The sequence below is a fragment of the Macrosteles quadrilineatus genome, unplaced genomic scaffold (assembly GCF_028750875.1).
Source record: "Macrosteles quadrilineatus isolate MER2022 unplaced genomic scaffold, UCM_ALF_1.0 Scaffold_7__1_contigs__length_78375512, whole genome shotgun sequence".
Lineage (NCBI taxonomy): Eukaryota > Metazoa > Arthropoda > Insecta > Hemiptera > Cicadellidae > Macrosteles > Macrosteles quadrilineatus.
Genome location: NW_026542600.1, coordinates 55947393 through 55964456, shown reverse-complemented (window position 1 = coordinate 55964456; position 17064 = coordinate 55947393). Strand labels below are relative to the sequence as shown.

Sequence of the window (17064 nt, the reverse complement as noted above, 5' to 3'; positions counted from 1 at the left end):
ACAATAAAGTTCCGTTGAATTCTAAATTCGTATGTTTCAATTCAATAATAAGATCTATATTGTGTTATGCGGGTTAAGTGTGGGGATATTTAGATTGTGATCCAGTGGAATCAGTTCAGAGATTGTTTATAAAAAAACTATTTCTGTTGCCAAATATAAGCCTAATTATTTTCTGCATTTGGAGTCAGGATTAGACAAATTACAATTCCATACTGTTTGGATGCTGATCGTTTGCCAAATATTTTAGCAAGGGAAGTGATAAGGAGAAAAGTGTATTGGTACCGTGACTGGAAATCGTTGGGTGACAAGTTTGGTTTGCCAGTAGACTTTGCGCAAGGTCAGGCCGAGGTCCAGCGACGTGATGAGCGTTGTGAGCGCGTTTAGAGATAACTGGAGGGCAAAATCAAAAATCAAAATTTTATTGGGCCATTCAACATTTCAGTAATAGGCTAGGTCACAAATTATAATCCTCTTGGGTCCTCTTGACCTACAATATAGTCAGTCCATAATAATGAAATAAAAACATGCACAAACATCATGCAGAAAACACTAAAATACGTATAAAAATAAGTAAAAAGATTTATACCAAACACGACATGCAAGAACAGGCTGCTATAAATCACTTTATTCAAGTCCAATCGTCATTGGTGAGAAATCTGCTTCATTATACTCACTTAGGCTATAGAATGGGTTTTCTAAAAGCCAGTTTTTAATGATTTTGGCAAATTTTTGACTTGGCAGCCGTCTTACCTGAATTGGTATTCTATTATAAAATCTGATACCTGCAACAGGAAAACATTTCAGTACTTTGTCAAGCATGCATCTAGATACATGCAAATTGCCACAAGTTCTAGTGGAATAGTTGTGCACATTTGAGTTGAGAATATAAACATGCTCATTTGATTTAATCGCAAGACACTGAAATATAAATACATTATATACAGTCAGAATCTGACAAGCCTATCTGGAGTCCCGCAAGGGTCCCACCTCGGTCCCTTGCTGTTTAATCTGTTCATGAATGACATTGGCAACGTCATCCTCACCAAATTTCTCATGTTCGCCGATGATATTAAGGTATTTGGCTCGGTGTCATTGGCTTCTGACTTTGAGCGCCTACAACTTTCTCTCACTAACATCGACGCCTGGTGCAAGGAAAACTTCATGGAGCTCAACGTCTTGAAATGTGTCGTCATCTCCTACAAACGTGGTGCAGCCCCAGTCCAATATGACTACGTCCTCAATGGATCTACACTGAAGAGAGTGGACAGGGTACGAGATCTCGGAGTGACAATGACCCCTTCGCTCAACCCTCACGAGCACATTGCCCACATTACAACCAAAGCTAGCTCCCTGCTTGGTTTCATATTCAGATCAACTAGGAATTTCAACTCACCTTTCACCTTGATCACGCTCTACAAGTCCCTGATACGCCCGCTGCTGGAGTATGGGTCTATCATCTGGTCTCCCTTCCAGAAGAACCACGTCAGCCAACTGGAGAGCATACAAACCCGCTTCATACGGATGCTTGGACCGAGACTTGGTTTTACCTACCGCACTACCCCGGTTGACGATGTGGAGAAGTCCTTCGATCTTCTGTCTTTGTCACTCCGACGTCATCATGCCGACATATTCATGCTCTACAAGCTGGTTAACGGGTTTGTCGATTGCCCCAACATCCTGAGTGGTATCGACATTACCACGCCCAGAGGCACCCGCTCCAGGACTATATTCAGCAGACGCTTTCTCCCAGCCTACTATTCTTACATACAACAGCGGAATTTGCCGTCTACTCAAGGCTGGTAGCACGGCGGCTGCTCAACTGGATTTCTTCGGTGAGAACCCATGTAGCACAGATGGTTGGGCCAACGTTGGTAAATTGTGGAGCCACACAGTTGGCCAACGGTAGAAATGTCACCTCTTTAAACTGTTTTCCAGTCAACCATTGTCCAACCGTTTTATTTCACACAAAATAATAAAGATTTAGTACGAAAAGCATAATTATTAGTTGAGTAAATTGATTAAATAGTTCATAAAAACAAATTTTAAAAAAAAACTAGAACAAAATTTTTTTGGCCCAGACGGGTCTCGAACCCGGGTCCTTCGACTTATGAGCCTCTTACTTTACCACTGATCTATCTGTGATTGCTGATATAGAGAGTTTTCAAGTGGTGAAAGAGTAGCCGACAGTTGCAATGGTCGCAATACTTCAAACATTTTTGATACTACACAGTATAATATGATTCTGTTAATCTGTTAAGGCATCATAAGTAGTTTTTTTTTTTTTTTTGGAGTTAGAGAGGATACTGGTATTTGAATGATTAATTAATTACCGTTAGATTGTTAATGCTATTATAATTGCCTGTTATATGATTAATTACTCTTTCCCCTTAAATTGTTGCAAATAAGTTAAAGAATATTAATTTAAAAAATATTTGCATTATTAAAATTATTAAAATTCATTGTTGTAGCGCCGGAACTGTAATATATAAAATATCTGGTTTTACAATACCTTTATCAGTTCCAAAAACTTTTGGAAACTTTTGGAACTGATAAAGGTATTGTAAAACCAGATATTTTATTATAATTATGTTGTGAAAGCTAGACCCAGAGAATGAAAGTCGTGTAAACTCAACTATGGACCATTGTTGGTCCAACAAAAGTATCATTTGTTGGTCCAACGGAGTGAAAAACGGTTGGACAACGGTTGGCTTGATGTATGATACCGAGCAATGCATATTAATGTATTTCATTAACAATGAACCAATGTTGGTCCACAGTTGTAAATATTGGTTGGCCCAACTACGAGATATACAGTTGGACAACGGTTGGTTGGTTGTGGAAGCTCCAACCAACCATCGACCAACTGTCCCACAGTTGGCCAACGTTGGCCCAACCATCTGTGCTACATGGGAAGCCCCTCCCGTTCAAAAAGAAGGTCTCCCTGATCACTTGAGCAACCACACTCCAGCTTATCTGCATATTTGTCTTGTCATCGTTGAAACCTGCTGTTCATATTCTTTGTTGATACTCTTTTTAGTTTATTCTTCTGTTATTAATATTTGTTATTACTTTGTTATTACTATTGTTATCACTATTTGTTATTATTATTGTAATCACTATTTGTTATTACTTGATATTACTATTTATTATCACTTTGTTATTACCATTGTTATTACTTTTCTAGTTAGTAATATTGCAAATGCCATCTCATATTGTATACACATATTTTGTAAAAAGGTGCAATCCGTTGGGGAAATAAATAAATAAATAAATAAAGCCTTAAATAGAGGCCTGCAGTGTGCAAGATGATGAGATCCACACAGCACCCTCAGCGCTCGCTTTTGCAACAGGAGTATTTTATACACCCTTGGTGAGTCACTGCGGAATGTACATCGGCGTTTCACTCTCAATTTATAGATTTAGAGTTTAATCTTGGCGATAGAACTTTTCTCTCTGATAATAGGGATATCGTCACAATTTCATGGATTATGAAATGTAGAGGGGAGTTGTTAGATTTAAATTATAAACCCTGGGTGGTCGATAAACATTATTTTTGTTCTTTGTGTAACCTGCATGAAACTGAAACTGTTTTTCACTTTGTGGCAAGGTGTCCCGTGTTTAAAAACCTTAGAAAATGTCATTTACTAAAATTAACTATTGATTATCATGAGTTTTTATATTATCTAAATGGGAGGGATTGGCGAGGTTTGGGTAACTTTATTAAACTAGCCTGGACCGTAGGCGGGAGCTAATAAATGAATTTAATTAAAAAAAATCATAACTTGATGGGAATATTCTGTTCTAAAGGTACTCAAATCAAGGATAATCTTCTGAAAGACAAGTGACAATAAAGCATACATGAATTAAGCAGTTTAAAACATTATATACTATTTGATGATAAATGCTAATTTGATGATTAATGCTATTGATGATAATGGCTATTTGATGATAAATGACAATAATCATATACTATGTTTATGTTTCAGCATTCTTACATTACAAGGAAAAAAAGTTTCTTTTACAAAGTAACAAATTAGAAATGAAAAGTTAGTTTTAGGTAGGATCATGATATTTTTTATCTCAAAGATTTATTATTTAACTGTTTACTGTATAAGGAAATTCTTTGTTTAACTCTAAAAACTGTATGTTAGAATATATATCTGTATGTTTGTTTGTGTGTATGTATGTATTTACAGTATAGCCTAGGTATGATGTGTATGTGTATAAGTATGTGTTGAGGTATGTGTAGGCAATAGATTAGATTCCTTGATGTAGTTCAAAAATAGGAATGAATGTAAATTAGTTTAAATTTTATTTTAGCTTTTAAGGAAGTGCTTTTATGTTTGTTATTTTTTATATAAGTGCAGTGTTGATTGTATTTAGATAGTGGAAGTGGACTTTGGCAACCAGACAGACGGTCATATGACTATTGTCTTTAACGCATAAAAATAAAACAATTTGTAAATTTGTAAACTATTCAGAAAAATAAAGCACCGTTATCTATCTATCTATCTATCAGTTACACCATAGACCAGTCACAGTCCAGTCTCAGTTGAATCCACAATTTCTCAGTCAAATTATATAAGTATAGACTATAGGAACGAGTAATTTTTACCATCGACTGTAACATAAATTAATGTGTTGTGGATTGCCAGGGTCATTCATTTGGTTTCAGTCAGACATGCGTTACTATATTTACAGTGATGTTACAGTCAAAAATGGAAAATTAAAACATAATATTAAATCTGGTTCATTGTTACAAGCAGTAACAGTACTTAAAATACAAACACGATAATTTAAATGAAAAAAAAAACACTATTTTTCTTATTTCAAACTCGTCCGTCAGGATGCCGAACAATCAAAAAATGTCAGTGGAAAGAAATCTGAAATTGACTGGTGGATGCCGAGAGAGCGACACTGACGGATTTGCGCCGGATGAGTGTATATAAAGCAATAGAAAATCCATTAAAGAATATTTTGGCTAACTGTGACGTGACTGATATCTCTGAACTGTGACGTGTCGTAGCTGTTATGTGTGAATCGACCTTAAAAAGTGCACTTTCGTGTGTAGAGTAATGAAAACTACTATTACATTTTGGCAAGCGACAACATTTATTTATGTTTATGATCCATACAGTTTCTGTTTAAATATGTATGCATTACTAGCAGTTACCCGGTGCGCGTTGCAGCGCTAACAACTATTATTTTTAACTAGTGGTTTTGTTGCTCTATTCGAGCAATTGCAAAGTATTTCAGGCATTATTTCAAAACGAATAACAGTAATAATTTCCGATTACTTAAAAGAGTTAACTCAAAGATGATGTAATCAATCACTCCACTCCAGTTATCGAAATTAAAAACGATAACCGAACGAAAACGATACTATGTCTTCAACATTTTAATAAAATACCCCCGCCGCAGCAAACCTGCCAACTAAGCGAATTTCCATTTCTCTGAATGATTTTCAATTGAATCTATTTAGGTTTAACGAGTACCTAGGTTTGCTGCCACAAGGAAACTGAAACTAATAAAGTGTGTTTTAGTAAAATATTAATAGCTTAGTATAAATTAAATAAATTTGCCTAGTTTGATCAAAATATATCCATAAACAAACAAACTAAAACATTTTCAATACTCTCCATAAGAATAACATGGGAATTTTTAATTTAAAAATTTTTGAATTTTCTCCGTTACCAATAACCGTAAAAAACAATTTGATATACTTATTTTTATTATTATTATTTATTATTTTATTATTATTACTATATTTTATAAATTATTTTTTTAAGCTCTTTAATATGGTCTAGAGATAACTTGGGAAATTTTGTGTTTTGGGGGCCAAAAAAGAGAAAAACCAATTTTTACCCCATAAAACCCACCGGGAAACCCCGTTCCCATGGTCCGATCATGCTGGTTCGCGAACTCATTCAAGTTTATCTCGCCTTACACCTTTAAACCAAGTTTCATCAAAATCGGACAAAAATTACTCAAGTTATCGCGTTCACGGACACACACACACACACACATACACACACACACACATACGGGGTTTTACCGAATACTCGCAAACACCTAATTGTGGCATCTTTCAACCTGCGGCCACCAGTGGATGAAGGAAGGTGGTAGAAACATGTCTGCATCGATATTTTTAATGAACACTCCATTTTAACATCTAACATTCCAGTTTTTAAATTGTGGCACCATGCCACAAATCGGTATATATCAACAGTGTGTGGACAGGATGCCACTAATGCGTTGTAGTGCTTGAGCGGTGTGTGCGCCCCCCCTACTTCTCGCGTGCGCTGTTGCCAGTTCTCCGTTCTAGTTCCTTCATTCCGTTCTGTATTCATGTGGCTATGCCCTAGCCGCTGTAGCTCATTTTCCGCGCTCATGACGTCGTCTTTTATTAGTGTAAGGATTTTATATGAAGTTTTTTTCAAAGCTCCAATAATTTTTTACAATTATTGGATTTTAAAGTCAATGGACCAAATGAAATGTCGTGAGGATTACATAAAACTACATGCTATTTTGTTGATATTTTATCGTCACATTGTATGTATGGTTTACGAACTGAGATACTTGGAATAAAGGCCTTAATGTGCTGGGTAAATTATCAGTTTCATGGGAATATACAAGAAATCTATTCTATCTATATATTAATTACGTAAGCCGATTCTTTGCGTCAAAATTGTGGGCGACTGGAAAGTCGTAGAACGACGTGAGAGGGCTCAAATTAAAGGTCTTTATCCCGTGACGGCGGGAAAAATAGTGAAATTCCCAAAATCTTAACACAAAATTAGATATAACGTACAATGTTCTCCATAAGAATAGCATTAGAAGGCATTTACTGCTGATTTTTGTTTACTTCAATCCAGCTGATCGTGATTTTATCATTAGCAAGTAAGCTTACATTTGGATTACTCATTTGCCAGTCAATTCTGCAATGTAATGTATACTATACAAAAACCAACTACTGTATATAAAGGGATAACGTTACCTTTAATAATCAAGACTTTTTAGTTATATCAAAGTTGAAATAAATTGTTTTCAAGATTTAAGAAACGATTCAAGATTAAAAGAAGATCTTCTTTGTTTTTATTTCAAAACATATGTAAAAGATTTATTCCAATTTTTTTTTAAATTTACTAACATTTATATTTGAGATTTATTGTAGTGTTTAATCAATATTTTGTATGAAGTGGAATAACCTCAACGGTTACTCTTAGAAAACAATTTGGGAATAGAGATGAAGTAGGTTCGTACAGGTATTTAAACGAACCAAAAATATTTATGTCGTGATTAGTTTCGATAACTGGGTAATGGAACCCTATCTAGCCGCAAAATAATTAGTAATTAGACGTTGACTAGGCCCTTTTTTGGTAGAATATGTAAATCAATCGCACCTTTAGGAGGATTAACACCACATACTTACACTAGGCTAATAGTGGTTTTTTGATGTTGATCACAAACAAATTTAGGTCCAAGTTCTGTCAATGGGATGCCTTTACTTAAGAATAATTTTGTTAAACCTATACAAAATGAGCATAGAATAATAACGACTATTTATTAGAATAATAATAATGACTTAGAAATAATAACTGGGTAGGGTATCTCAACACACCATTTTTTGCCTTTTCTTATTTGACGAAGACAATTTCCAATACTGTTTTTCAATCGGGGAAGCCTTGTTATCAGCATTAACCAAAATACCCCCGTCGCAGCAAACCTGCATCCTGAGCGAATTTCCATTTACCCGGCTTGATTTCTACTAAAATATTCCCTACAAATTTTCAGATTTATTTCCTATTCAAATAACATTAATTTTAGTGATTACAGTAGTTAGGTTTGCTGCTACGGGGAAGATGTTGAGATGTGTTTTTTTCAATTGAAATATTGATAGCTTAGTATGAAATAAACCAAATTGCCAAATTTGATTAAAATATATCCATAAACAAGCAAACTAGAACAGTTTATTTATTCTCCATAAGAATAACATGGGAATTTTAAATTTACAATTTTTTTAATTTTCTCCGTAGTCAATGAACATTCAAAAACACTTCAATATACTAAATTATTTGTTTTTTTAAGCTCTTCAAAATGGTCTAGAGAGAAATTTAGAAATTTTAAGTTTTTAGGGTCAAAAATGAGAAAAACCCATTTTTACCCCATAAAACCCCCCATAAACCCCTGATCCCATGGTCCGATTAAGCTGGTTCGCGAACTCGTTCGAATAAATGTAGGTTTACACGTTTGTACCAAATTTCATCAAAATCGGATCAATTTTGCTCGAGTTATCGCGCTAACGGACACACACACATATATATATATGAATTTGAACGGATGGTGTTTTTGGCCTCTGGGGACCTCAAAACGAAAAAGTAAATCGGTCCCGGGTGTAGGTCTTACCATGAGACCTACGGTAATGGTAATAGCTTATTCCCTATATGGGAAATTCGCTAAAACCAAAGCTACCTTAATAAACCAATATTTATTCATAAACATGTTTGCTGCCTTTAGCAGTTAAACCTCTGGAATCATTCAAATTCTTTATTGAACATAACGTTATCAACAAAAGCAAACAAAGACAAACAACAAACTGTTTTGTTTTTTTTTGCACAAAAGATATGTTGTAGTGGGATATCTAGGCCTATCCTGACATATAGATAATTTGATTCTGAGTTTGTTTAAATATTCCAACAATAATTCCTTTTCCGTAGCTTTTTAGGGACTATGCCCCTACAAGCCACTAGTTTACGTTAAAATACGCAATAAGTATGACTCCGTTTTTTCTGTATGCATATAATTAATTCATGGTAATGTAAAAGTATGCGTAACGAATTTTTCACCTCACTATGATGTTTTTAGCTGTTTTACATACGTTTAGCTGGTTTATATTGGTGGCTGAAAGTTACGTTTTGCTGGCCATGCCAGCTGTCATCGTCATATGGGGACCGAGCAGGGGTTTACATCCCTAGGGCCGCAAAATCACTTGTTCGCCTATTTACTTAAAACATTAACGTATATTAAATGCACAAGCTGTATCCATGGCATTGCAATAGACTTGTTTTTTGTCACAGCTGCCTAGACAACTATTTATTGTTATTTTTGATTTTGCTGATTCCTCAAAATATTTCACATAAATAAGAGGGACGTTATATTGCAAAACATACTTGGGTGAAAAATAGCGCTCGTACCACGAGCCAAAATGGGTTTGCAGCTCTCGATCGTTTCACGTTCTCGACTTCGTCCCGAACTTAAAACCCGATATCGAGTCGGCAAAACCTCACTGTAGGCCCTAGGTACGAAATATACTATTTTTTTTACGGTGGATTTAGAGACCCAAAGATTCTCACCCCGTTGCGAAGCATGGGCAGATAGTTAGTTATAAGATTATAAAGTCTTTACTGTTTTGTCTGTACATTGCGTAGACTCATGAAGTGTTTGGTTATTTCTACGTTGTATATAATAAGATAGCCGAAACTAGTCTTGTGTATATATCTGTACGTTTGTTTGATTCTTACTGTCATTGTGCCTGTAACGCCAAAATTCCAATTCACGTGTCCTACCTTGGGAAAACTAGAGTACCGTTCATGATCCAAATAGTTTTGTAATTGTTTGAATAAATTTGCCAAGTTTGATCAAAATATATCCATAAACAAGCAAACTACAACATTTTACAATATTCTTTATATGAATAACAAGGGAATTTTAAATTTACAATTTTTGAATTTATCCTGTTACCAATAACCGTCCAAAAACACTTTGATATACTAAATTATTTGTTTTCTAAGCTATTTAAAAAGGTCTGGATATAAATTGGGAAATTTTGTATTTTTAAGGTAACGTTTTTCTCCATTTCATATAGCCTATTAGTAACAATATGTATAGTATCAAATTCAGTAATAACATTGACTACTGTATTTAAACCTTAACACAAGTGTTTATATATTCATTGAGGCTACTGGTGCTACCGCTGAGCTCTGCTAGTAAGATGCTGTGGTATGGTAGCGTGTCGGGGAGAAGGGTAAAATTATTGTTCATGCTTACTCATTCGCTCTTACCCACAAACAAATTTATTTCAAGTCTAAAATGAAGAATGTAGATCTAACTTCTATATAAGTTTGGAAAACGTCAGTAAGAGGCAAGTCTAGACTGTTCCTATGTCTGCACGGTCCATCACTACTTACTTTCTTTACTTATTTTTTTTGAAAGCCTATGTGTCGATTATGTATCTTGAGCAATGTAAAATCAAGATGACGTTGTTCAAACTAAGATATAAGTTTGGACTTCCTTGTGTGACCAAAATGGTCGCCTACAGAGCAACAGAAGAATCTACAATTTCTTATAAAATCAGTTTTATTGACATTTGCAGACGGTTTTATATAATTGTTTTAAGGAAACCCAAAATCTATTGGCAATCATAAGTTAATATGATTTGAACTTTTTGCCTTATACAAATGAAATACCATGTGCATATTGGTCCTCTGGTCCTGTTAATACAATTTTTTGAAGGGTTTCTTTTATAATTTAAAACTATATCATTGCACAAGCATTTTCAAGGACTCTCTGCAGTTTTGCGTACTCTTGCAACTACTAATTCAAGAATCAGTTTGATGACCGATTAAAAATAATGTGTTTATACGTTATAAAGATTCAACTGTTAAATATCATAGTTTTTAGGGTGGGACTGGAAATTTAGACTAGATTAAAGATTTGCATTCATAGTAGAACATTATATACTTTAAGTAAACCCACAGAAAAAGATTGTTTAAAATTTTCAAGTTCATTTTAGAACAAACTGTTTGCTCCGCCTCCCAGTTAACTGAGAATTTCAAGAAGTAAAAACATATTAAATAAATAATAAGTGAAGTTAAATATATCCCACAGTGATTTTAAAAAACATTACACAAACTTCACGGATGCCAATATACTTCTAACAACCTTACTAGGAATTTCCTAAAACTGATATTGTACGTTGAAATAGGTTTATCTATCTATCTATTCTATTCTATATTCTATACTATTATAAAGAAGAAGTCTGTGTGTGTGTTTGTATGAGCTAATCTCAAAAAATACTGATCCGACTATGCTCAAATTGCACACAAATGAAGCTACAGCTCCGAGGATACATATAGAACTATTGCCGCTTCTATATTCACCTGGGGCTTTGCCCCGTGGGCTTTCAAAAATCTGAGATGAGAGATTTAAAAGTAAATATTGATTGATGGTATCCATGGTAACAAAGAACAAACCTAGTAAGTTTAAAAATGTAAACAAGCAGAACTAACTAACTGTCAAATTGATTTTGATTTCACAATTCAACACAGCTGGTTCAAACCTTATTAAATACTGCACGAATATTAGAACAGAGGGGGTAAGGATTATAAATTTAAAATAATGATGTCACTAGCCTGAATGCAAACATTATTTAACATTACCTAAAGGAGCTGCCAAACCATATGTAAATGTAATTTCATTATTATAGGATTGTTTCGGTAACAGTACTTCATTTGTTTATGATCTAACTATACTGAGTCTGTTTGTTAATTATACTTAAATATACTTAATTTTGTGAAATATTGTAATAATATTTTTTTATTTTTATAATAATTCATTGTAAAAGGAATCATTCGATGGATATAGGAAATAATCAACATTCTATATTGCCTTATCAACCTAGGCCCTTATCCTGAGTTATGAGGTATATTCTTTTGATTTATTTGTTTGTAAACAGTAATATAATCCCCCTGCCCCAGCAAACCTATAGACTGAGCGAATTCCCGTTTGCCTGATTATAATTTCACTAAAATATGTTAGAAAATTGCCCTATTAACATGTTTGGAACTATTGTGATAGGTTTTCGTTTACAGTGCAAACCATTAAAAACATTCTTTTATTATAGGTATATGTGTGCTACACTATAGGATACCGTTGGAATACTCTGAGAGTGAGAAGCAAAACATAACTTTCAGCAATGATGCATCGAAATCTACCTTTACTGACTGATTCAGAAATGTAATTGCAAAATATTTTGTCAACATGACTAAAATGTTAAAAAAATAGATGTATCAGCACGAAATAGTTTGTAAGATAAAAAAGCAGTCTAGGACAACTTATATAGCGTTCTAACCTCAAACATTTTTATTGTTTCAGTGTACAAATTCAATTGATACAAAATAACTACGTTACCAATTTATGTTTGTAAACAAAAATCAATTTTGTAATGGTTGCGTAAAATCAATTTAAATTATTATTTACTACACAAATTATTTGTAATGTAAAACATTGTTCAGCACTCGGAGCAAAAGTATATTATTTATGGTACTTAAATTGTTTTATAGTACGTGGCAGTATAGTATTATTAGTTTATTAGTTGCTTGTTGCACTGTTCTACACACTGCTCAAGCTCTACAACTCATTAAGTGGCATCCTGTCCACACACTGTTGATATATACTGAATTGTAGCATGGTGCCACTATTTTGAGTGTAGGCTGGCGCGAGAATTGGCAACGTAGCATTTGGAAAGTTATAGTTCCGGCGGACGGCGCGAGGCGCGCTAGCTACCTGTATGGTTTCGTGTTCCACAATTCGGTGTGTACCTGCGCTACTTAAAATCACATCAACGAGTTCAAAAATACTCAATTGTGGCATGTGATGTTTAAACGACGTAATAATGCTGGAAAACCTCAAAAATGATCGAATTAGCTGTGGCACCCTGAAAAAGGTGCCACAATTTTTGAAGGTGCCACAGTACGGCCGTGTGCCTGTGAAGGATGCCACTATTCGGTGAATACAAACACACACATATATATATATATATATATACATATATAAAAATTTGAACGAAAGGTGTTTTTAGCCTCTGGGGACATCAAAATGAAAAAGTAAATCGGTCCCGGGCCTAGGTTTTACCGTGCCACCTACGGTAATAGCTACTTCCCTATAGGGAAATTCGCTAAAACACACCTCAATACCTTCTCTGTAGCAGCAAACCTAGGTCCTCATTCAAATTAATGTTATTTAAATAGAAAATATATCAAACCACGCGTTGAAGCAGGAAACTACATGAAATTTAAAATTACAATATTTTAAATATTTGTTCGGAATGTATAATATCATAAACGTATCTTTCTATCTAAATATAAATGACAATCAAAAGTGTGTCACAGATGTAGCGTGTCCAAAGTGATGGACAGTATCCTCTGTTAAGCAAGCACTGCTGGAAATATGTTAGTGACAGTAAAGAAATATTTTATTTCTTAAACATCACTTCACCACGACAACATTTGGTACCGTTAATTATTGAGATTTTCTATTATTTATCGGTGTCCTACTATTTGCCACCAGTGTCGTTTGCCACCAGTGTCATTTGCCACCAGTAGGGTCAGTTCCCGGAATTCCCGCCGTGACCGGCTCTATGTGTCACAACTATGTAGTTGTACTTATACATTTTTTGTATATTAAATAAATATGGTTATATCTCCACTTACAACTGTGAATTTTAAAAATTAATTTTACCATCTTGTTCGGCTAAAAATAACGCACATTTGAGTCCAAACTTCACATAATCAGTAAACAGTACTGTATAGGCCTATCTATGTTAAGGTATTTTAAACTATTTTAGTATTCCTTACATGGCCTAAGATTGGATAAATAATACAAAAATAGCATTTGTCACAGTATATGACGCATCAATAAGACTAAATCCCATAAAAATCTTGAAAAACCGCAGTTTAAGTGTTTAGTATTCTGCGAATATACAGAGTGAAGAACTTGAATGTGCCACCATTGCCATCTCAAAACTATTCGATTTAGAGAAAACATTATATGGGGAACTTCGACTATTATCTTATGACATACAGAAATATGAATACTGGACGATTAATTCATTCTGGATGAATGAGGACCAGGGTTTGGGCTGATGGCTCACCCAGCCAGGTATACAGTGGTGGCAAATGACACAAATCCTAGAGTGGTGGCAAATATCACTGGTGGCAAATAACACATATTCGGGTTTCATGGCTGTAAATGGATTTGAATACTCTGATTTCAGATCATTTGATATGATTTCTAATATGCCAATAGAAATTGCTATTATCGTTTTAAGGTACGTACATTATATCCGTTCATATAACAGTATGTGTATTTAGTATATTATAAATTTATATATTAGACCAGGGTTGTTCTTAAGTGTACATTTATTGATTATCTAACATTTTATGTTTAACTGATTCGTTATTATTTTTGATTTTAGGATGCTCCCCGGAGAAGACCTTCTAAACGTAGCTTGTGTAAACAAAATGTGGTTTAATATCTGCAAGGGCGATTGCAAGCTACGTCAGAAAATAATGAGATACTTGAGACAGAAGAGGAAAACTGAGATTGCCAATAGATTGTTTGGAGCAAGTCGCAGGAACAGCCGAAGAAATGTAGCGATTAGACCTGCAATGACCAACGTCCTAAATGCTGCTGATGCTAGGAATGTGAGAGAAATAAGTAAGTATGACTATTATACTGTTAACTTATGGTTGGACGCATACTTTAGGTACTGTACTAACAAGTCACAAACAACAAATTATCTTCATTTCTTAAAATTACATTTATACTGTCATACTAAAATATATTTTCATTAATTTTTTCAGGATCATCTGGGTTGCCGCCATCTTCAAGGTACATGCCGTATAGACGAGACTCTACTTTTGTGCCTGCATCACGTGTGTTTTCAAGGCGACCACGTCACGACGAGAGAGCTATCCCAGCGAGATCTATTTTTCGGATTTAGATAGACGATGCTACGAAGAATTCAGTATTACAACTTTTAGTTATGTTCATATTTTTGTTTTGTTATCAGATATATTTTATTTAGTAATAAATAAGTTCGTTTGATGTATGATGTTTTTACTGTTCATCTCCTTCAATCCCATACAAAAGGGTGTTATATTAGGAATACGATAAACATTAGTCAATTTGAGACTAGAATTTTGTTAATCCCCTGTTAAATAGTCATAATATGTAAAATATTAACTTATTTTACAAAAATGCCTACGCAGCTTTACGTTTAGATACAAGAAGTTTCGAAGCGTGTATCTAAAATTATGTAAGCAGAATAATATTTTAAATACATCTACTACACAGCTATCCAACTATGATATTATTAAGAATTCTGTAAAGAATATTGATTCAATTCAAAAGATTACAATTTATTTAATAACAGCCAATAGCCATTGTGGTCAGCCATTTAGTCAGATGCAGCGATTTCATTGGTCCTTAACTAAAGAACTACTTTTTGAAGGAAAATTTAAAGATATTTAAAATCAGTACAACCGCTGTATTAGAAATCTAAATACATAAAAAATTATTAGTATTTACTTTCTAAACCTACTGGTTTCCAAAAGCCAGTAACAGATAAGACTATGATACCGGAACTTCCGGTGTACGCAGATGACCTCAATAAGAGATGACAAATGTTCCTCACTTCAGTCCAAGCTCCTGTCGAGAGAGGTTGATCGTAATGGCTACGTTCTATTCACTGTTGGGTTTCATGGCTGTAAATGGATTTGAATACTCTGATTTCAGATCATTTGATATGATTTCTAATATGCCAATAGAAATTGCTATTATCGTTTTAAGGTACGTACATTATATCCGTTCATATAACAGTATGTGTATTTAGTATATTATAAATTTATATATTAGACCAGGGTTGTTCTTAAGTGTACATTTATTGATCATCTAACATTTTATGTTTAACTGATTCGTTATTATTTTTGTTTTTAGGATGCTCCCCGGAGAAGACCTTCTAAACGTAGCTTGTGTAAACAAAATGTGGTTTAATATCTGCAAGGGCGATTGCAAGCTACGTCAGAAAATAATGAGATACTTGAGACAGAAGAGGAAAACTGAGATTGCCAATAGATTGTTTGGAGCAAGTCGCAGGAACAGCCGAAGAAATGTAGCGATTAGACCTGCAATGACCAACGTCCTAAATGCTGCTGATGCTAGGAATGTGAGAGAAATAAGTAAGTATGACTATTATACTGTTAACTTATGGTTGGACGCATACTTTAGGTACTGTACTAACAAGTCACAAACAACAAATTATCTTCATTTCTTAAAATTACATTTATACTGTCATACTAAAATATATTTTCATTAATTTTTTCAGGATCATCTGGGTTGCCGCCATCTTCAAGGTACATGCCGTATAGACGAGACTCTACTTTTGTGCCTGCATCACGTGTGTCTTCAAGGCGACCACGTCACGACGAGAAAGCTATCCCAGCGAGATCTAATTTTCGGATTTAGATAGACGATGCTACGCAGAATTCAGTATTACAACTTTTAGTTATGTTCATATGTTTGTTTTGTTATCAGATATATTTTTTTTAGTAATAAATAAGTTCGTTTGATGTATGATGTTTTTACTGTTCATCTCCTTCAATCCCATACAAAAGGGTGTTATATTAGGAATACGATAAAGATTAGTCAATTTGAGACTAGAATTTTGTTAATCCCCTGTTAAATAGTCATTATATATCAAATATTAACTTATTTTACAAAAATGCCTACGCAGCTTTACGTTTAGATACAAGAAGTTTCGAAACGTGTATCTTAAATTATGTAAGCAGAATAATATTTTAAATACATCTACTACACAGCTATCCAACTATGATATTATTAAGAATTCTGTAAAGAATATTGATTCAATTCAAAAGATTACAATTTATTTAATAACAGCCAATAGCCATTGTGGTCAGCCATTTAGTCAGATGCAGCGATTTCATTGGTCCTTAACTAAAGAACTACTTTTTGAAGGAAAATTTAAAGATATTTATTTAAAATCAGTACAACCGCTGTATTAGAAATCTAAATACATATAAAATTATTAGTATTTACTTTCTAAACCTACTGGTTTCCAAAAGCCAGTAACAGATAAGACTATGATACCGGAACTTCCGGTGTACGCAGATGACCTCAATAAGAGATGACAAATGTTCCTCACTTCAGTCCAAGCTCCTGTCGAGAGAGGTTGATCGTAATGGCAACGTTCTATTCACTGTTGGG

The 17064-nt window shown here is 34.2% G+C and overlaps 1 protein-coding gene across 1 annotated transcript; it reads left to right on the top strand.

Moving 5' to 3' along the window:
• The first annotated feature begins 1014 nt into the window (after positions 1-1014).
• Positions 1015-1803, top strand: LOC128999008 (uncharacterized). Its single transcript, XM_054425364.1, has one exon. The coding sequence runs from the start codon at positions 1015-1017 to the stop codon at positions 1801-1803; it is 789 nt and encodes a 262-aa protein (XP_054281339.1).
• The last annotated feature ends 15261 nt before the right edge of the window (positions 1804-17064 follow it).

What these genes read in the sequence shown, in the direction of transcription:
- LOC128999008 (XM_054425364.1), top strand. Translation starts at nt 1,015, where the DNA reads ATGAATGACATTGGCAACGTCATCCTCACCAAATTTCTCATGTTCGCC.